General features: G+C 49.1%; 11 protein-coding genes across 11 annotated transcripts; 5 read left to right on the forward strand and 6 right to left on the reverse strand.

Annotated features, from left to right (window-relative positions):
• Window positions 1–1,719: 1,719 nt before the first annotated feature.
• On the forward strand, window positions 1,720–3,072 carry CANTADRAFT_4358 (uncharacterized protein; the record flags this gene model as incomplete). The annotated part of the gene is made up of 1 exon (XM_020208980.1): window positions 1,720–3,072. One exon carries the CDS (start codon window positions 1,720–1,722, stop codon window positions 3,070–3,072), a length of 1,353 nt encoding a protein of 450 aa, XP_020067472.1.
• Window positions 3,073–3,371: 299 nt separating this feature from the next.
• Window positions 3,372–4,475, reverse strand: YEA4 (Yea4p; the record flags this gene model as incomplete). The annotated part of the gene is made up of 1 exon (XM_020208982.1): window positions 3,372–4,475. One exon carries the CDS (start codon window positions 4,473–4,475, stop codon window positions 3,372–3,374), a length of 1,104 nt encoding a protein of 367 aa, XP_020067473.1.
• Window positions 4,476–4,788: 313 nt separating this feature from the next.
• CANTADRAFT_141285 (uncharacterized protein) lies at window positions 4,789–7,183 on the forward strand. Its single transcript, XM_020206290.1, has one exon. It carries the CDS (start codon window positions 5,102–5,104, stop codon window positions 6,977–6,979), a length of 1,878 nt encoding a protein of 625 aa, XP_020067474.1. The 5' UTR covers window positions 4,789–5,101; the 3' UTR covers window positions 6,980–7,183.
• On the reverse strand, window positions 7,184–7,918 carry CANTADRAFT_141286 (uncharacterized protein). Its single transcript, XM_020206291.1, has one exon. It carries the CDS (start codon window positions 7,814–7,816, stop codon window positions 7,388–7,390), a length of 429 nt encoding a protein of 142 aa, XP_020067475.1. The 5' UTR covers window positions 7,817–7,918; the 3' UTR covers window positions 7,184–7,387.
• On the forward strand, window positions 7,919–8,368 carry CANTADRAFT_141287 (uncharacterized protein). Its single transcript, XM_020206292.1, has one exon. The coding sequence runs from the start codon at window positions 8,021–8,023 to the stop codon at window positions 8,249–8,251; it is 231 nt and encodes a 76-aa protein (XP_020067476.1). The 5' UTR covers window positions 7,919–8,020; the 3' UTR covers window positions 8,252–8,368.
• CANTADRAFT_141288 (iron-sulfur cluster assembly protein) lies at window positions 8,369–9,444 on the forward strand. Its single transcript, XM_020206293.1, has one exon. The coding sequence runs from the start codon at window positions 8,486–8,488 to the stop codon at window positions 9,380–9,382; it is 897 nt and encodes a 298-aa protein (XP_020067477.1). The 5' UTR covers window positions 8,369–8,485; the 3' UTR covers window positions 9,383–9,444.
• Window positions 9,445–9,506: 62 nt separating this feature from the next.
• On the reverse strand, window positions 9,507–10,145 carry CANTADRAFT_4363 (uncharacterized protein; the record flags this gene model as incomplete). The annotated part of the gene is made up of 1 exon (XM_020208990.1): window positions 9,507–10,145. The coding sequence occupies one exon, from the start codon at window positions 10,143–10,145 to the stop codon at window positions 9,507–9,509; it is 639 nt and encodes a 212-aa protein (XP_020067478.1).
• A 717-nt stretch (window positions 10,146–10,862) lies between these two features.
• CANTADRAFT_32819 (uncharacterized protein) lies at window positions 10,863–11,267 on the reverse strand (the record flags this gene model as incomplete). Its single annotated transcript, XM_020208481.1, has 1 exon — window positions 10,863–11,267. A coding segment is annotated over one exon (405 nt), but the record flags the coding sequence as incomplete, so codon positions are not given.
• Window positions 11,268–11,818: 551 nt separating this feature from the next.
• PMI1 (mannose-6-phosphate isomerase) lies at window positions 11,819–13,870 on the reverse strand (the record flags this gene model as incomplete). Its single annotated transcript, XM_020208992.1, has 2 exons — window positions 11,819–13,117; window positions 13,865–13,870. The coding sequence occupies 2 exons, from the start codon at window positions 13,868–13,870 to the stop codon at window positions 11,819–11,821; spliced, it is 1,305 nt and encodes a 434-aa protein (XP_020067480.1).
• A 293-nt stretch (window positions 13,871–14,163) lies between these two features.
• CANTADRAFT_44927 (uncharacterized protein) lies at window positions 14,164–14,682 on the forward strand (the record flags this gene model as incomplete). The annotated part of the gene is made up of 1 exon (XM_020209160.1): window positions 14,164–14,682. One exon carries the CDS (start codon window positions 14,164–14,166, stop codon window positions 14,680–14,682), a length of 519 nt encoding a protein of 172 aa, XP_020067481.1.
• Window positions 14,683–15,257: 575 nt separating this feature from the next.
• On the reverse strand, window positions 15,258–19,584 carry CANTADRAFT_4367 (protein disulfide isomerase; the record flags this gene model as incomplete). Its single annotated transcript, XM_020208995.1, has 2 exons — window positions 15,258–17,380; window positions 18,498–19,584. 2 exons carry the CDS (start codon window positions 19,582–19,584, stop codon window positions 15,258–15,260), a joined length of 3,210 nt encoding a protein of 1,069 aa, XP_020067482.1.
• Window positions 19,585–20,195: the final 611 nt, after the last annotated feature.

Below are 20,195 nucleotides of genomic sequence, written 5' to 3' on the forward strand. Positions count from 1 at the left end.
CATGGTGGTCCTCTCGTGTCGTTATATGGCAGGTGACGAAATCTGGAAGTCTGCTAAGTTGTTAACGTATTGATGCACATTTTGTGTGTTTATTTGAGATCGGATGACTTGGTAAAACTGGAAGAGTTCTGTTTTTCATGATCTTCTCTTGCGTGGTCTACTGGACCAGAAAGCTTAATAAAACTGGAAGTCTGCTAAGCAGTCGTCATACACTACTATTAACCGGCTTATTTGACTGGAGTAGTGCTACTTCTCACGTTCTCGCATCTCGTTTGAATCCAGAGAATATTCATAGTATTGTAAACTGGCGATGGGTTTTCAATTGAGTGTGGATTACTATACAATTACAATTTCCATGCAATAAAATAATGGACATCACAGAGGGAGAATTTTCAAGAATCATGGGTGCTTCCAACATGTCGTTGATCATAACAGTTCCCATACAATTGAGAAGCAAGATGGACACCCTATTTCATTCAGCCAGACTCGTTAGAAATAATAGGTCTTATCTGCGTACTTGGTCATAGTTCATCGAAGGCTGTAGCTTTGGTGGTAAAAAACTGATCAATCCAGTTGAGCTGACAGCCAATAACACATAAGTTCCTGTCATAACCGAGAATTTGCACGCCCTCTTTGGGATCCCAGGCTTTGTCTTGAAAAACTTGACGTGACGTCTGAATGTGTCTTGGATTTTCTTTCTGGTTCATTCCGGATCACTTCTTATCCCTATGCAATTGCGAACCCCTCTCTGTTGGAACTGTTCCACAATAGGTTTCGGGACAGAAAGTGTCAAATCGACGATGATGGTGAATTAGGGGTCGGGACTGGGAGACTTGTGGTAATACGAAGGCTGCTGGGAATTATGAGTGCTGTGAAAGCTAGATCTGGTGAGACTGTTGGGATGAGTACAGCAGTATCTGATCAGGTGTCTCCAAATATCTCCGTGTTGCACAAGTACTTGTTGACCACTGCCAGCTCCAAGTGAGCCTCCGAGATCTGGCTTCCCTCAATTGTTGGTCAGAGCCAAAGCAGGGACTCAATTAGGCAAAACAGCAGGACATGTCCACCCAACTGGACTGCCACTTCAATTCAGGATAATGGGACTCAATTGGTCAACAATTCACGACATATCCAGCCAAGCTCGGACTCAATTAGTCAGTTCATTGTGGTCTGCTTCTCGTGTGCTTTTCGTGTGCTCCTCGTGGCTACTGCTCCACGCGACCCACCGTGTTCTCCCACTCCCAGCGGTCCTCCTTGTCGTTGGCCAACCTCCCAAATCCAATCGTCTTGTCTGGATCGTCCCAGTGATGCTCGAGCCTCTCCACTGCCTTCTGCACTTTGGCCCGTGCCACTTTGACACCGTTGATCTGCATCACGTTATACACCACCACGAATACCACGAGTGCCAACAACACCAACGGCCCTTTGCGACGGAGTAGTATCATTGCGGTGCTTGTGCTGGTCCTTCCAGTTCTGTCTCCACACTCACTGGTAACACTCGCTGATCCAATGGGGCGGGCGTGCGCAGTTCAATAGTCCTACCACCAAGTGGCAGCACGGACGCCAGATACAATTGCCAGAGGCGTCCATTCCCCACTGCTGGCACCACATCCATCAACACCCCGCCACCGCATCCATCAGTCCACCACCACACCAATTGCCTTGCAGCACCACCAATTACCGCCCCATCCTATCGCTAGCCGCCCTCCTCTATCCACCATGCCTATCTTCAGAGACCATCCACTCACATCAGTGACAGTCAAGATCAACCAGATCGTGCTGTCGCACCGTGACGACATCGACGACTCACCAGAGCTCTTCTTGAAGGACTTGCTCGAGTTGATTCGGCTCCAATCGCTGGGCCCTCCCGAGGCTGCCAGAGCCATGCGCAAAAAGATCAAGTACGGAGACTACAAGGAGCAGCTCCGAGCGTTACAGGTGTTGGAGTTGTTGATCTCCAACCTGGGGCCCAAGATTGGGCCTGTGATTGCGCGAGACGACAAGCTCATTGATGTGCTCAAGGGCATAATAAACGGTACTGGCAGGACCGGCGACGGAAACTCGTACCCCAAGGACGTGCAGGTGCAGGCCCAGGGCATGGCGTTGGAGTGGAAATCCGAGTTGTCGGACTTGGAAGGCTACAAGTACTTTGCCGTGCTCTGGAAGCAGATCCCCAAGTACAAAAAAGCCCACTCCAGAACATCGTCCAGGCACGTCGAGCCCAGAGAGGAAACCAACGTGTTCGACTCCGAACTTGACAACGCCCCTCGTGTCTCGTCGCGGCCCACCTCGCCCCCACCGCCCTCGCCTCGCCTCCAGTCTCCCAAAGCAGCCCCTCCACGCCCCACACCCTCCTTCAACAGCTCCAGAGAGTCCAGGAGACGCAAGTCCAAGTCGAAGCGCTCCAAGCGCAAAGGCACCAGATACGCCGATGACGAGTACAAGATCCCTCAAATCAACTACTCGGTGGAGGCCCCCAAAATCAGAAGTCTCATCGCCAACACCCATACCAATTGCACGGCGTTGGGCAACCTCTTGCTTCAACTCCCACAAGGAGAATCGCCTTTAGAGGACAAGAAGTGCACCGAGGTGTTCGAGAAGTGCAGATCAAACAGGAGAAAGGTGTTGCGCTACTTACAATACGTCGGTGCAGGCGGAAGCGACAAGCCGGCCCTGGTTGTCGCCATGGATGAAGAGTTCTTGGGTAGTCTTATCACTGCAAACGAGCAGCTCGTGGAGGTGTTCAAGAAATTCGACTTCCAATGTGGTTACACAGACACCAACCCTGCTCCTACCTATGATGATGAAGAAGACAGCGATGAAAGTTACTACACCGAGTCGAGTGAAGGCGAAGAGGAGGACGATGATGTCCAGTCTGCTGCCCATAGATTACATGAAGTCACTGTGGGTTCATCAAGCTCGGCTGGCAAAAAAGTCCCACCACCCAGACCAAGCAAGCCTTCCCAATTAGCATTCACCAGACCGACCCTTTCTAAGACAGACACCAATGCTAGCACTGCTAGCGACCCTTTTGGAGATAGTAAGGGGGTATCTAAATCCGTTTACGACTAAAACTACAACCCAACGACTAACTACACTCTGAAATCTCCTCAACATTAAAGTGACGCATTTTATTTTCTTTCCAGTCTTTTCATCGTTGGCTGGTAATCCCTAGATGGGATATTTACATTAGTCTATTCCAATAACGATATTATCGAATTACCTGTATCTGTGACAAAGTCCACATTTAGTCTATTCTATTTGCAATACTATCGAGTCTTCTGTCTCTGAGCATCTGAGAACTTCAACGTCGATTTGTGTGTAAATTAATCTAGTTACCTGAACTGTGACGGAGTCATTTCAATGAAGCTCTATGTTTGTCTTCTTCTTAGGGCTTCAATCTGCTGTGATCTGTCTGCATTTCTTTTCGTGCCAGCTGGTAAGTCCTTCCTTGGCTCATTCTGTATTGATACATCCTTTCTAGATTTATCTTGGATTGGTGCCTTCTTAGAGGGTCGAGTTCCACTTGCCAATGCGTAGTACACGGTTCCCACAAACACCAAAACAGCTCCCCAGGCCCCATTGCTTCCAATTGCATTGCCAAACCAAACCACACTTATAATTAGGCTGACAAATTTCCTCACCAAAAGTACGATAGATACCGTCAACGCCAGTGTTTTCCCAGCCAATTTGCTCACGCTTCTGATGCACACGTACTGAGACACCATATTAATGAGCAAGTTGGCAGCCTGTTTCTTGACGGAAAACTGGCCTATCTCGTAGACCTTTTGATCGTTCCAGATGACCAAAAACTCCCGTTTCAAATCTGGCCCCACCAACAAAAAAAGAGGCAATCCAAGGAAATGGGTGTAAAAAAGACTTTCCTGCCAGTGGTTGCCGTACTGCCTGAATAAGGACTCGTTGTACAAGCTCATCAAGGACGCTAATATGGAAAGAGCAATTAATAGCACCACTCCAAGCACGAACTGCGAATTGGCATGGGAAGTACCAGAACCAGATCGGAAAGTGGCCAAAATTGCACCCAGTGACATTATCAAGCACGAGAGGACCTGGCCGCGGTTGTAGCACTTGCCTCCAAAGAGGTAGCCTACAGCCATGGTGATGACTGTGGAGGAGGACCTGAAGATAGTGTGCAAAGGAATGGAAATATTATATTTGAGCACCAAGTTGTTCAATAGCGACACCGTGAAGAACATCACCACGTAGTAGAACCACTTGTGGATCGGAATGTGAGAGGGAGGAAGCCACAACCGTTTCCAGGAGCTCGATTGCGGGTCGATCTGAGACGGCCAGGAAGCTACAGCAATGAAAAGGAACTGTGCAAAGGTGATGGCTGTTCCGAGAGGGTGGGACGAATTGGCAAGAAGTTGCTCGAGCACGAACACGTTCAAGCAGCACCCTCCGAAGAGAGGGAATGCCACGAGAAGGAGATCGGATATGAAGAGAGAGAGCATGGAGGTGGTGGAATGGGATGGTTAGATATGCTAATGGGGCGGTCTAGCGTTGTGATTCCTGGGCTGCTGGAAGAGTGGTGAAGACACTGGCACTCAAGCTGGGTAATATTTCAGCTGGCCTTCAGTTGGTCTTGTATCACCTGGTCTTCAGTTGGTCTTGTATCACCTGGTCTTCTTCCAGAGATCGTCTATCTGAACTTGTCTTCTTTCAGAACTAGTTTGCGTCGCTTGAACCTTGCCGTTTTTCTTCAATTGTCAACGGTTCAGAACTCGTCTGTCTTTCAACTGTTGTATCCTTCAGGACTGGTCCCTTCAATAACTGGTCTATCTTTCAACTGGTCTATCTTTCAACTGGTCTATCTCTCAACAGGTCTATCTTTCACTCACTCGTCTATCCTGAAACCTTCCCACTGTGTTTCTCTGCCTCTTCTGTGTACCAGTGATACTCTTGAACGGCTAATTCTATTCACTTCCGCAGAGTTCTCTCCTCACTCTGTCTCTGATGGCCTGCCTCGTGCAATCATTTTCCCCAGCTTATCTGAAAAATCCAATCGCGAAATCGACTCTCTACAGCCAGCATCCCACCATTCGTATAGTACCACACCACAAACGGGTGGCACCAGACCATGTCTCAGAAGGATTACAGACCGGTGTTTGCCAAGGGGCCGAGTATTCCTCCCATTGAGTCGTTCACCCTTGATAGGATCCTCAACCACACCTTGAAGGAGGAAGCCAACCAGGTGATAGAACAACTCCTCAACGTCACATCGAACTACCAGGATGATCTTAGGGTGGAGATACGCAAATCGCTTGCCATGGAGCAAAAGATCCAGTACAAGAACATCCAGATAGCAAAGCTTATCAGCAGCTTGAACCACCAGATCACTAGGAGGAGAAAGAAGGTGTTGAAGGTTACTCATAAGAGCAAGGAAGAGGGCGACAACATCATCGAAGACGAGGTCAACGACTTGTTGACAGCAACTGTGGAAACAAGCTCCATGATCCAGCAATTGGCTGCTAGAATGAGCCTGCTTGAGCAGAGATTCGGTGGCTCGATGGACAATTACCCGAATGTTACCAGGATATTGCACAAGAAAGAGAGTGCTAATGGAACCAAGCACAAGCGGCCAGACCCACAATCCGAAGCGACCAACCACAACGAAAACGACACTAATGACCATAATAATTCTCACGAAACATCCATTGACTACGAAAGACCCGGAATACAGGCAGTAATACCGTCCCAGACGAGCCCATACGGTGCGGCTCCTGTGGCTATCGATCTACACGGCACGTCTGACCAAATATCTAATTGCCTCGAAAATGATCCTGCCAGTCAAAATACTTCTACTGGCCACAACGACTCACACAGTCCGAGTCCACCAGTCGAAGCTCCGCTGCCCATACAGGAGAATAGCAGTTCGGTACTGCTGGAAGCAGCAATTGCTCTGGAGCCAGAACTAAAGCCAGAAGACTTCGAGTCGTTTCTTTCCTCCAGCATCTACAAGTACCGTCAATTGCAGAGCAACAAGTACGATGCCTACGATCCTTTCAAGGTCCGGGACCAGACTATCCCGCAGAAGCCCAAACCTACACATAATCCACTCAGTTTGCTATATTCGTCATTGATCAATAGTCCTACGTACAAGGACTCGGCTGTTCCCAGTCACCCGTTTCCCACCACCATTAGCATCAAATCGCCAGCAACCATCAAGCTGACACTACAGACATCCCATTTCAAAAAGCTCAGAATCAACGGCTCGCCCATCACTTCAGACACGTTTCGAAAGCTACAAGAACAGAAGGAAAAAGAGTCCCAGGAGAGCCAGGGGGAGAATAACAAGCAAGATAATGCCCAGAAGAAGCTAGAAGATCTCCATGACGACACAGCCTCCTCCAACGGCGACTTGATGCTTCTCGATAACCTCAGGCTCAGTTCTGACGACGATACCTGGGGCTCTTCGGGGCTCAACACAGAGACAGAAGACGACATGTCAGAGGTGGTGGAAGACCCGATCGCCTCCAGCGACTCCAGCGACTCGGATTCCCTGAAGTCTGGCGACGATCACATTTCTCGTACCAATAAATACTACACCTCGCTCCAGGCCCAGTTGAAAAAGAAGAAAGTCAAGGGAAAGAAGCGAAAGCAGCGCGAGTTCGAAACCGAGGCTTCACCCACTCCGAAGCACCAGCCGTCCCATCACAAGTTGAAGCCCAAAAGATCGATATTGAAGGCTCCACGAGGCGTGAACCCAGCCCCTAAACAGGTGCAAATTACCACGGTTATCAGTCCCGAAACTCAGTACGAAAACGAGCGCAGTGGCCTTGCTGCTTTGAACAATGCTTACGATAGTGGTAATCTCTACGAGATCAGCCATCTTACGGTGACAGGCACCATCGTGTCTCCACGAGACCCTCCTGGGGAAATGGGCCCAGTCATTGAGGAAGACGATAGGGACGACCAGAGTATCCGATCGCTTACAAGACTCAAAAACTATATGTAATGCATTAATGATCATACGACCGATCTATGAGGCCGATGATTATGATATTGAAGATGATGAGTGGTGAAGAACTGTAGTAGAGGAGATTGTAGTTAGAGGAGATTGGAGAAGGTTGTTTTTGCAGGTATCGTCTGACCACTGTAGTTAGAAGAGATTCCCTGATCTGATAACTGTAGTCTTAAACAGTCCAATAAACTAAGACCATAATCTGAGAAGAGGCCAATAACATGTTAGAAGTCCCTTAACTGTAGTAAGAAGAGTCCAAAAACTTTGGTGTTGAAAGAGTTACCTTCTGACCTGAAAATGAAGTCTTGAAAGAGTCTTCTTCTCACCTCTAGTCGTAGAGTCTCTCTTCCACCTCCAGTCTGAGACGTCTATCTCCCACCTCTCGTCTTACGAGCCTCTCACTCAAGTCAACCACACCCAGAAGAACCACAAAAACACAAGGAGGAACACCACCAACCACATGCGCCAGGTGATGCCTGCTCGCTGGCTCATCACCACCATCTTGTTGTAGGTGTTTTTCAAAGTCACCTTTCCCTTCTCGAACCCGTTGGTGATCTCGTCGTTCAACTTGATGGACTTGTTGATCTCAGTACCCATCTTGACCCCTAAGTTCTTGAGCATGGCCACTTTCTGGCCCATGCTGTCCATTTCGTCGTTGTTCTGTGATTCAAGCAGCAGCAAGTATGACTCCTGGTGCTTGGCCAGTGGCGACGCCACTTTGTCATATGGCGACGCGGTTCTGGACGGAGGCTTCACCAGGGGTGTGAAGAGCTGAGTCCGCAAGTCTCGCTGGTGGGCGCCGTTGCCCAACGTCGAATACCGGGAACTCATGATACTGTAGAGATGTTGCTAGTCGGGATTCAATAGTCGTGTTCACCGAGTATATGCCGGACGTCGCGGTGGTCACTTTTGCAGTAATTAGAGGGTGTGAGAATGGTTGGAATGAAATGCTAGGCTGGTAGGGGATGAAATTGGTGTTGAGTGGAGCTGAAGAGACAGACTTGTGGGGTTAGTTTCAGAATATTGGACAATTTGATGGTCAAATCGCCATTTGCCGGCAATTTCCCACTTTATTTGTTTATTTGTTTCAGAGTAGTGAAGGTTGTGGTGGCGGCAAACGAACGGGCAAGTTTGAGAACAGCCTGTCTGTTCACTTTAGGGCCTGGTGTGGTGGTAGTGGGTGAAACCACTGGAGCCTCTGCGGTCGTGGCACCGTATTGTGGGCCTCCTGGCGGAGCGAAACATCATATTTCTGGTGGACGGTAAGACTAACCCTACCGGGACCCGTTCGTGCACAGATCTCGTGGCACATTCATCAATTTCTGGAGCTACCACAGGTGCTGGATCTGTTTTAGCCGCTTTTTCCACTGCTGTCTAGCGCCGTATGGCCCCAAACAGATCATTGATCGGGCCTGGTTCGGGTGATCCGCGCACGACTGATTACTAACTGATCTGAGCTGAGCTTATCACCAGACATCATACACACTACACAGCACTACCATGGAGGCCCAAGAAGTACCTTTATCGCTCCAGAACGTCAAGCACGTGGTGTTGATCCTCTCGGGAAAAGGAGGGGTCGGCAAGTCGTCGGTCACCACCCAAACGGCCTTGACGTTGGTCAGCAAAGGCTTCAACGTCGGTGTGCTAGACATCGACTTGACGGGCCCTTCCTTGCCCAGAATGTTCGGGGTGGAAAAGAAACAGGTCCACCAGTCTACTGCCGGATGGGTGCCAGTATCGGTGTACAATAATAGTGAAGACGCGGTCATAGACGGGCACAAGACCCGTGGTAACCTCAGCCTCATGTCCTTAGGGTTCTTATTAGGGGACCGTAATAATTCCGTGGTATGGAGAGGCCCCAAGAAGACTGCCATGATCAGGCAGTTCTTGAAAGATGTATACTGGAGTGGAGGAGACAAAGGTGCTCCTTTGGACTACTTGTTAATTGACACCCCACCAGGAACTTCAGATGAGCACATCGCCATCGCAGAAGAGTTGAGATGGGCCCAGCCGATAGATGGAGCCATTATTGTGACGACACCTCAACAGGTCGCCACGGCTGATGTTCGCAAAGAAGTCAATTTCTGCAAAAAGGTCAACTTCGAGGTTTTGGGGGTGGTGGAAAACATGAGCGGGTTCATCTGTCCTCACTGTGCCGAGTGTACCAACATCTTTCTGACTGGTGGAGGTAAGGAGCTTAGTGAAAAGATGAACTTGACATATCTCGGAAACATTCCAATTGCCCCTAAGTTTGTGGAGATGATCGAAACTCAGGACAACGAAGAAATCAACGGAGGCAAGAAATTGATAGACCTCTACGAAGAATCTGAGTTGAAGCCTATCATGAGCGGCATAATCGACAATATCTTGGCCAAGAACTTGCCCTCGAGAATATGAACAGCTTGAATTTTACACATACGGTGGGCTTATAGAACATATATTATAGATGATGCCCTGGACCTTACTATACAATATATGGAGTTGTTTGATGATGACTTGTAGCATACCATGCCTGCGATCTTTAGATACCGTTGGTCTTCTTCCACTTGAGCACCCTGCGTCTTATATCTGCCACGGTTTGTTGGTTGGGGTTCAACTTCTTGTCCCACATCATCTTCTGGAAGTCATCGCCATGCTTCTCGTAAAGACTCTTGCACCATTCTGCCTCTCTTTCGGAGATGGTTCTTTCCTTGACGATTTGGGCATGCTTGTTGGAATATTCTTCCAACTGTCTGATGACAGAAGGGTTTTCAGGTTCGTTTTCGAGCTCCTCGGTGGGTACAACCTTCATGGTACCATATATGACCTTGGTGACTTCTCCGGTTTCTTTGTCTCTGATTATTCTGGCCTCTCCTTCCGGAATTTGTGCTGGGTCTTCGGTGTTTTCGATGTCAGCAACAGATACCTTCTGATCTGCGGCTCTCTTGGCCCTTATTTCGGTGAGTGTTTCCACAGGCTTCTCAGCACCTCCAGCCAAGCTTCCCAACTTTGCTCTCAATCCTAATCTCTTGTAATTCTGTTGTAAGGTCAAGGACTTGTCCCAGTTGGCTTGTATGATGGGGTTGGTTGCGATATTTATATTTCTTTGCTTGTCCTTCAATCTTCTGGTGTTTTTCTTGACCGAGGATCTGGCCATCTTTCTCTTTCTTACGGACGTCATGATGTGGAGAGTTTATGGGGACGAGGAGATAAAGATGAAGATGAGATGAGTTGAATTTTTTTACGTGCGATGAGGATGGTGGAAGGGAGTTAGTGAGGGTGCGGCCAGGCCGAATTTCGCAGCCGTAGGGAGACTTTAGGGAGACTTTAGGGAGACATTAGTGAGAAAAAAGTGACACTAGTGAGACCCGTAAGGAGAAGAAGTGACGCTAGCGAGAGTTCTTCGGTGGGATTAGTGACACGAGTTGGGTATTGGGGACTACTTAGCGAGTTTATAGGGGAAGGTTTTACAATGAGGAGGAAGTTACTTGCTCTGTTCTGGCGATTGATTACCCACCGTGCTCTACATCTGATGGTGCAAACATTAAATCTAAGATTAATAGACGTAAATTGAGCTGGTGACAGACCAGTGACAGATCACGAAAATATGACAAAATGCTCCAGGCAAAAGAATGCAACAAGGGTATCGGAAAAAGACTCCAGTGACGACAATTGGGGCCTCGCCACGAGTCCCAATCGCGAAGCAGGCCATTCTGGTGTTTCTTGACTGATTCCTACCAGTGGCAGCTACAATCACGTGTATATTCACGTGTATCCCGTCTATTACAACGTACATTATCACCTATGATTGGCTTTCTTAGGCGTCCCAAAGGGCCCTAGCACCTGATGGGGACCCAGACTAGCTGGAATCTACCGCAACCTCCGCAGGAGCGACGTCTCCGCCCCTGCCACGGCCCCCTCTGCCTCTACCGCGGCCTCCTCTGCCTCTGCCTCTGCCCCTGAAGCCACCACGGCCCCTGGGTGCTCTGGGCCTGAATCCCGGCAAATTGGTCCGTTTGGGACTCACCCTCAACTCCCTGCCTCGGAACTCATTGCCGTGCAACTCCTCAATGGCTCTCTCCACGCTTGCAGTCTCCTCAAACTCCACGTAGGCGTAGCCCTTAGGCAATCCTGTGTATCTGTCGAACAAGATGGTAACTCTCTCGATCACGCCTGCCTTGTGGAAGAACTCTTCCAATTGCTCAGGAGTGGACTGGTAGTCCACATTGCCCACATAAATGGATCTAGCGTCTATTTCCCGCTGGGCTGCCAATTCCTGGTCGCGATCGTGGTCAGGGGGTGGTTGTGGGGACTGTGCCTCTTCGACGGGGAGCACCGTTGGTTCTTCACTCATTATATGGAACAGTGGTGGATTGGTTGAGATTTCGGCTAATGTTTGCCCCACTAATTTGGTGGTCACACAAACCGGATGTGGTGGATGGGAGCAATAGGAGCTGGCGCAGGCAGCGAGACTTCGCGGTGAGATCGTAGCGAGACTTGGCGGGAGATTGCCGCGAGACCCGCGAGACCCAGCGGGGGATAGTCGCAGTTAGGTTGTAGGATGGAGAGTTGTAGGGAGAATTTTCGCGGGGGTGGTGAATCGTAACGACTTGTCGCTGGCAAGTCTTGTCGCTGGGTCGGTCGTGTGACCCGGTTGAACCGTATGCCTCAAGCCCCCCAAGCCTCTCCCTAACTATCCACATTTCTTTAAGATGAATAGAATAACTAGAACATATAGTAGGTTTGGCAAGTGGATATTCTTCCACGATTATAGGCCTAAAATGCTAAGTTTTTGATTTTCGTGATATCTGTCTGTATCTAGCCTACATCCGGAAATCGTCAGTTTATATTATCCTAATTATCCTCAACAAAGGCTCTGTAAGTAGTGAAATCGTCGGAAGAAGACTTGACTTCAACTTCGACGCCGGGAGCAACGAAGAACACATAGCCGGCCTTGACCTCGATGGGTTGCTCGCCATTGATGCCAATAGACCCAGTACCCTTAGTGGCAATGACAATAGAGGGCCCGTTGAATTCATCGTACGACTGCACGGCATCAGGCTTGTCGAAGATGGTCTGCAACACCGAGAATTCAGCGATTGGTGGGTCGTACAACACCGATTTGGCAGCTTGTCCTCTGGACTTGGCGAAAGGCAAAAGCGGCATCTTTTGTTTCTCCACCGAATCGTAGGAGTAGGTCAACATCTCCACCAAGTTCTTGACGTCCTTGAACTTAGGAGTAAACCCGGCTCTCACCACGTTGTCGGAAGCAGCCATACATTCGATGATGTCTCCGCTAATGTAGGCGTGAGGGTCCTTGGCCTGGAGGAACATGGCCTCGCCAGAGTTGAGTTGGACATGGTTCAACAACAAACACCCGCAGAATAACCCGATATCGTTAGGGAACTGCTTGTTCAAACGGGCAATCAAGTCTGGCAAACGAGCGTCGATGGCAGTGAAAACCTGGGGCTCGCTGGCGGCTCTGGCAACCAAACTGGCGGCCTTTTCGGCAATGACGGCGTCGTCTGTGTTCATCAACTTGCCAAACACCTTTTGCAACAACTTTCTGTTGGCGACGTCTTCGTCAGAACCCACTTGGGCAGCAGGCTTGATGCCAGCGACAAACTCGGCCACGAGCTCGTCGCCGATGATTTCGTGGAGCTCAGGCACCGTGGTCAAGGTGGTTGCCAACTGGTCCAATGGCTTGAATCCACAGAAGCCCTCGAAGTCGGTGACGGCGATGGCCATCTCCGGCTTGTGGTTGTCGTCAGGGTAGTTTTTGGGGTCTGCAGCGTGCAACACGGCACCCAACGCCTTGTCGGGGTGAGCCTGGATCGACAACACCTTCTCGATCGACAACACCTTGAACAAGAAAGGCAACTCTTTAGCCAGACCAAACTTGGAGATGATGGAGTCGTCCAAGAACTGAGATGGGTACTGGCCCACCAAGTCACGCAAGGTCTGGCCCTTCAAGGGTCCGTCCACAGCCACGGACGGCACCGAGGGGTGGGTACCCATCCACAACTCGGCGTAGGGCTTGGACTCGTCAATGGTGGTGGAAGGATTGGAGCTGGCGGCAAACTGGGCCACGGCTGAGTGGGAGCCGATCTTGCCCCAGTCGTAGTTTTGGTAGCCACAGTCGATTCTGAATAACTTGTCCATGGTAGAGGGGGGAAGAATAGAAGAAGAGTGGCAAGAGTGGAAGAAGAGTGGAAGAGTGGTGGGAAGAGAGTGGTTTGGCTGTAAGTACACGTTGGCGGTGCGCGGACACAAACAGAAGTCCGATGGAAGGTCAAAGCGCGTAGGGTGGTGGGAGAGATAGGGAGAGAGGGCGTAGGGGGTAAGGAGCTAGCGAAAGGAAGGGTATAGGAGCTAGCGAGACTTGGGGAGGAGTTCGCTAGAAGTTATTGTTTTGGTGGATGTTTGTAGGGACAATTCGCAATGGCCATCCAGGAAGCCAATGGGCTTGGGACCATTACAGACGCGGCGGGTTAGTACCACGGGCGAAAATACAGATGTTGCACTACCCGAGACGGTGAGGTAACAGTGTGCGGTAGCGATAGAGGGAAGAGGCTGGCACAGATGATGGATGGTAATGGACGAGTATCTTTCTGGCTTCGCCCAGGTGGACAAGAGTAAGGAATATTTCTTTGGTCTTGTGGTCAATATGATCTCATAATATTTTCCTTCGACTTATTTAGGGTACAATCACAGTAGATCGGTATCGGTGTCTATAATACGTGTTTTGGCTCAGAGAAATTGGTACGGTTAAATTATCCATAATAACGTGTTTTGGCTTAGAGAAAATAGTATAGTTACTATTGTGCATCATGGCATTTTGTTCGTATAGAATCCGATAATAATTGGTTTAAATATTATTCCTTTTTTATAAGCCTACACCAGCATCTTAAGATCTTCTTTACTACAATTAATCTAAATGGATAAATATACCTTTTACTAGTTTACTCTCTTACAGTACTCCACTTTGACTGTATTACATGGGCCCTACGCAGCCAATGCAGCGACCCGTCCCACGGCAGCTAGGGCGAAATCTACCGCGACTACAGCGAGACTCGTCCCGCACCATTTCCCTGTCTCGCTAGCCGATCCGCGCCTCTCTCGCTAACCATAGGGACAATTGCCCTCGCCATTTCGCTAGCTACAGGGACATCTCCTCGCCATCTCACCACCTTCCTACCATGTGGATAGAAACCTCTACTGGCAACCGCATCGCCAAAGACGCTGCCATCTCTGGCCCCGACAACATCGTCATCTCTGGCAACTGCACCATCCATCCTGGGGCCTCGCTCCATGGCGATGTCACCCTCCTTACACCTTCTACTGGCCCCACTATCCTGATAGGCAAATACTCCCACCTCAACTCCAACTGCCAAATCATTCCTCCTGTGCTCCAGGACGACAAGCACGGACCCGTCGCCATTGGCGCCTACTGCATCGTGGGCCACGACACGGTGGTTCGCCTGGCCACTATAGGCAACCGAGTCATCATTGAAGACGGATGCGATCTCCAGAATCTCTCCATAATCTACGACTGCTGTGTGATCCGCAAAGGCACAGTGGTACCGCCCAAAATGGTGATTCCTCCTTTCAGCGAGGTGCTGGGAGTCCCAGGTACGGATTTCAAGGTGGGGGAATTGAGCAATGCCTATAAAAAGTTGATCGAGACCGAGGCCAAGGAGCTCCAGCTCCAGACGTAGCATGAGGGAAAGTATGGAGCTTGGAACTAGGTGGGAATATGAAAAACGTCAACAGATCAAAATTAATATCCACCTGGAATCATGAAGGTAGTGGGAATTGGAACTAGGCAAACTAGAAACTATCAATGTTCATATGCAGACAGAATCACTAAGAATTAGAGGGAATTTGAAACTAGGAGAACTAGCAAATCATCAAAATTGGAATCCAGACGGAATCCATGAAATATGTTTTAGTTCAGATGTGGGTCCAAGTAGGAATTGAAAAAATGTATATTCTATACCAATTCTGGATAGAATGTTATCATGCTCTTAATAGTTTTTTCTTTTCACGGAAACTGCCTTCCCGGGTTAACCACAAACAGACGAAATGGATATTTGATTAGTGCTTTGGTCGTCTCTTCATTTCACAGATTCAGCTCTAGAGAGCCTCAAAAATTATCACCATTAGATTAACCACCAGGTATTTCAATAATCCCACTATTCCTCATACCCCTGGCGATTGCAACCACCAGCCACATTCCTAGCTGTCGCCTACACTTCCTCGCACTATTCTGTTATTAAAACTAGCTATACACTCAGTCCTTCTTCTCCAAGTTGCCCAAGATCCCACCAGAACCTCTGTGTCTTCTTCTCTGGAATTTCTTAGCAAAGGTCAAACAAACATAAATGGCTCCAATAAAGCCAACGTATCCCAAGAAACCGCGATCGTGGACATAGTCCATAAACGAAAGAACTCCGCCGTATGGGCTCCCCACCAATTGCCTACTGATCTTGCTACCAACAGCAAACTTAGGATCCAAGAATGACATTAATACTGGCTTCATGGCATGAGGGTCATTTCGCAACTTGTGGCCCTTGATATTCTGGTCCCAGAAGTAACGGTTGTCCTTACTCAAAATGATGGTGTCGCCAACTTGGTAGTCATCAATGTTGATATCCCACCCATTCACCTGCTTGAACTCATCCTTTCTGGTCACATCCACAAACGTGAACAACACTTCGCTTTGTTCGAAGAAATGGGGGATTTCCTTGCTCATTTCCTTGATGATCTTGGCACTGTCTGCGTTGGCCTCTTCCAACTGCTTGACCCGGTTGGCCTTGTCGGCGCGTTGGTCAACAATGGAGCCGTAGTGGTATGCTCTCCTGTTGTAGTAGTATTCATGGGCAGCCAACGAGATGTTGTACAAATGATCGTTGGTCAGCTTTGCATCGGTGGACTCGATGAAAGTCACCACCACCTTGTCAGACTTCTGGCTGGGGTCAGTATTGAAGTAGTGAGGCAATAATTCTGGGGTTAATTCTCCGTACAACGGGAACTGGTTCTTGACAACAAACTCCTCTACCTTCTTGTAGTCCCTCAAGTCTTCGGGAGCGAAAGTTTGGAAAGTGCTAGTAAACAAGGCGTAGTCTCTGAATATGTAAATGGTAGGCTTGGAGGTAAGTGCTGACGACAAGAACATGGCTCTGTCGTAGCTGTATCTTGCGCTGGAGTCATAGTTGATGTAGTCAATCAAAGATTCCGATTGCTCCTGGATATCCCTTGGTATTTTGACATGTTTGGCTGTGTACAAATGAACGTTGAAAGGAGACTTGGTGACGACATCGAGCAAGTATGGCAATATGGCTCTGTCTTCTTCGGTGACGGTATCTATGTCAAAGAAGAACACCACCGATACTTTGCTGGGTAAGGGATAGTACTGGCTCAAAGGACTGCTGGGAAGGTGCATTCTGAAGTCCATGACTTCACTCAAGCCTCTGGAGGTGATTCTCTCGTACTGTGAGTTCTCGTACAACCTGTCCGAGAAGGCCTTCAATTCGCTGAGAATGGGCTTGCCATTGTAGTCCATTCTGACGATGCCTGTCTCGTTGGGCAAGAACATCACGAACCTCGGAATCTTGTATCTGGATCCTCTTGCACCCGGATCGCTCAAGCTCTTGAACCCCAACTCTTTACAGATGGTGGGGTTGTCGTAGCAAGCGACGTGGCCAGACTTTACGGTGGCCAAAATCCGGTTGGACAACTTGTCCCAGGTCTGTTTCATCTCCATACAGTCAATGCAGGGCGAGTCAAACATGTTCTTGGACGTGGCCTCGGTTTCGGCTATCTGCTTGGCCGTGGCAGGATAGAACATGACAAAATGGGCCTCGCTGATGTCACCTGCCACCACCTTCAAGATCTCGTCGGTATCCAAGAGCTTGGATGAGGAGGGCAAATCGATAGCTCCACTGTCGTATTCTGCTACTGCGTTCTTCATAAACTTCTTCAAATTGTCCGGAGTTCTGACCACCGTCCGTGGAAAGCTCTCCACGAACTTCAGCCCCTCGACCTCACCCTTGTTGGGGGAGTATATCCTCAAGTTGGGGTATGCATCGATGTCTTCACGGTTGCACAAGTCTCCACTCTCCACACAGTTGACCTGCCTCATCTGAATCTTGAGCTTCTTGAGTTCCTTGTGGAACTCCTTGTAGGTCTTCTCCCAGGTGGGGAAGAACTCCTTGCAGTGGGAGCAGTAGGGCGAGTAGAATTCCACAAACGACAACTGTTCTTTGGTAGATGTGTCAAAATCGTCTTCTGTCAAAAGCGCAGGAAGCTCGACGTCGACATCCGCCACGGGCGAAGGCTCGTCCTCCTCATACTGTTCGGGATTGCCGGTGCCGATTTCGCCGGTGGCAAGGTCTCGATTGTGGAGAGGACCTTCTGGTGGTGGAGATGGTTGGAGGGGCTCAAGGAGACCTAGTCCGTTTTCGGCAGTTGGTGGGGCGATTGAGGCGCCCAGCTCGGCCACAACCGAGCTTAGAAGCAACGTGGCAGCTGCTACAGAGTTGACGGACCACCACATGTGATTGATGTAGTTTGGGGGTGGAGTTGGCTTGTGTGTTCAGATCACTATCACGTGGAGATGTCTGGATGTGGGATGGTAGTGTATGCAGGACTTGATCTCGGGGTGGTACCAAGTTGATATCTGAGTTGTAGTGGTCAAAAGAGTGCTGACAGTATCGATAAGGACATGAGCGGCATCATGGGCTTGGTTGTATATTTGCTTTTGGATGCTTTTTGGTCTTCAAGAACAAATGGCTATTTTCTAGAACTGAAAAACATACCATATCTCCCTAAGCATCGGTAAGTACAGTCCCGGTCAGTCTGCAAAGACCTGAAGTATACGACAAATACACCGAAGTACACGAATATTTATGGATGCAATGGCTAGTACGTCTCGATAATTGTACTTCGATCAAAAAATATTACTGATAGCCGAATCGGAAGCGACCAGAAAAATGTTCTCTCGCAGATAATACGGGGGTAAAAGATTACCGCAAAATAACCTGGTGGATGACAAGAAGAAGCTAAGTTGTAAGGAAAAGCTTCTCTGATAGTTTCGCAACTCCTACCATTTAATGCATTGCATGTGGGTGCAAAAAAAAATCTGATCTATTAGGAAAAGCAGCAATAAGCTAATTGATCATTACTCGTTTATTATTCAGCAGCAGCTTAGACAAATCATAAGTGAAGTCTGCATTCATTAAAAGACATATTGCATTTATTTGACCTCCCGAAAGTAGTCAAGGTACTAACGTATCATCTTGCGAAGCTACCACCATCGCAACAACAGGGTACTTATTATAGTTTATGGAATAATCATTGGGTACATTTAGACCCTGAATCCCGTCTATAGCCTTCTAACATTCCTACTGTATACTACTTCGTTTCTTCTCAAAAGCGAAACTGTACAAAATCATCTAGTTATTTGATAATATTAACGGTATATGCATTGGTGCATATACTACGATCTAATGCATGTCTATTCATAATTTACCCGTCAACTCCAACAAGTACGTCTTGAAGTACTCAAAGCTGACCAAAGTCACTGCGCTGGCAGGCACCGTCCTGGCCAAATTTATCACGTACCCAGCATAAAACCCTTTAAGACCCTCCTTCCGGTATATCCTCTTAATGGTGGACACCATGGACACCCGTTTGTTTCTATCTTCATGAGAACCTTGAATTTGCATGCGTGTGCGGAGGATTTCGTGTGGGTATGTGATTGTACTAGCGATCATCTTAGATATCGAAGAGGCCAAGATCAACCTCCACAAAAGACCCTTGGACTCCGGAGTCGGTTCACAGTGGAGAGCTAATTTCAACTTTTCGTACACGGGAAAATGGATTCCCACATGAGCCAACCCAAACAACGAGGGCACTAAACCCTTGTAGAACACTCCGAGGCCCTCTTCCTTGTACATTGTCTTGAAGGCGTGGAGAGTACCCTTGTAGTATGTTCTCTCTGGCTTGGTCTGGGGGCTGGTGTTTCCGTAGATGGTTTGGTTTGCACCTGTTTGGATCATGAGTCTGGTTTTGACCACCCAGATGGGGTTGGCCGCAATGGAGGATGCAGTTCCCGCTGTGATGGCCGACAAGAAGTGGTTGACGGCATCTGTGTGGATGTTGAAGTTGCGGGCGAGGATGTCTGGGTATATGGCTTTGGCCCTCTCGTAGATGGTGAAATATATCGTCCACGTAGGCAAGTAGCCGATTGTGATGGGCACCAAGCCTCGGTAGAGGCCTCGTATGCCCTCTTCATGAAGAATGGTCTTGAATGCGCCCACAAAACCCTTGTATTTGACGTTGATTTGGGACTTTCCGGGCAGAAATGCACCCTGGGCCTGCAAACGGGTCTTGACCACGTCTAACGGGCACACTGCCACGCCGGCAGCGAAGCCAGAGGCAGCACCAGCAAGGGTCACGAGCTGGTACTCCAGGAGGTTCAGGAGCAACTGTGGAGGGGGCATCGACAACGCAGAGAGCTTGTGGCGGATGGGAAAGTTGGGCTCCACGGACTCTCGGAACTCCAAGTCCTCGCCGTGGACCACGTCCGAGAAGTCTTTGTCTCGAGGGTCTGTCATTTGCGAGGATGGAACGGTTGCAGTGGGTAGGCGGATGCTTAGGACTGGCTGGTCATGCACGGAGTCTGGCTGGCGGATCTCTCCAGTAAATCAGCCGCTTCGATGCCGTGGTGGTGGTGGGAGCCGCTGGAGGGAAGCGCCTGGTGTTCTGTCAGCAAACTCTGTTGTAGCAGCAAACTCTTGTTATGATGGCGGCTGTGGTGGGACAACCGAAGGAGGATGGTTGCCGCGAGTTGTGTGGACCTTTCAGTTCCCGCTGCCTGGTTCTACGGTTGTGTCTAGCTCGGGTATAGTCCTGAGCTGTGGTGATGAGGAGCCCGATTTTCTTTTCTGTCTTATCCTGACTGTTTTTTAGCTCGCTAGATATTGCCTGGGTAGTGGCGGGGCCAGGCTGGGTGATGTAAGCGAGGCGCTGGGATGGGCGGAAAGAAGTGAAATGAAGAGGTGAAATGAAGAATTGAGGATGGTGGTGGGAAGGAAGAGGTGGAAATGAAGGAGTTGTGTGTGGAGTGAGTTATACTGTTGTAGTGGATGCTAATGTCGTCCTGGGCTGGCCTCGTCCTGGAATTGTACGGTAGGATGTCGTATTATGGCAGAGGAGTGCGTAGTCG

Source organism: Suhomyces tanzawaensis, assembly GCF_001661415.1.
Source record: "Suhomyces tanzawaensis NRRL Y-17324 unplaced genomic scaffold CANTAscaffold_1, whole genome shotgun sequence".
In the NCBI taxonomy this organism is placed as follows: domain Eukaryota; kingdom Fungi; phylum Ascomycota; class Pichiomycetes; order Serinales; family Debaryomycetaceae; genus Suhomyces; species Suhomyces tanzawaensis.

Coding starts and splice junctions, on each gene's coding strand:
- CANTADRAFT_141286 (XM_020206291.1), bottom strand. CDS start 7,816: ATGAGTTCCCGGTATTCGACGTTGGGCAACGGCGCCCACCAGCGAGAC.
- CANTADRAFT_141287 (XM_020206292.1), top strand. CDS start 8,021: ATGGTCAAATCGCCATTTGCCGGCAATTTCCCACTTTATTTGTTTATT.
- CANTADRAFT_141285 (XM_020206290.1), top strand. CDS start 5,102: ATGTCTCAGAAGGATTACAGACCGGTGTTTGCCAAGGGGCCGAGTATT.
- CANTADRAFT_141288 (XM_020206293.1), top strand. CDS start 8,486: ATGGAGGCCCAAGAAGTACCTTTATCGCTCCAGAACGTCAAGCACGTG.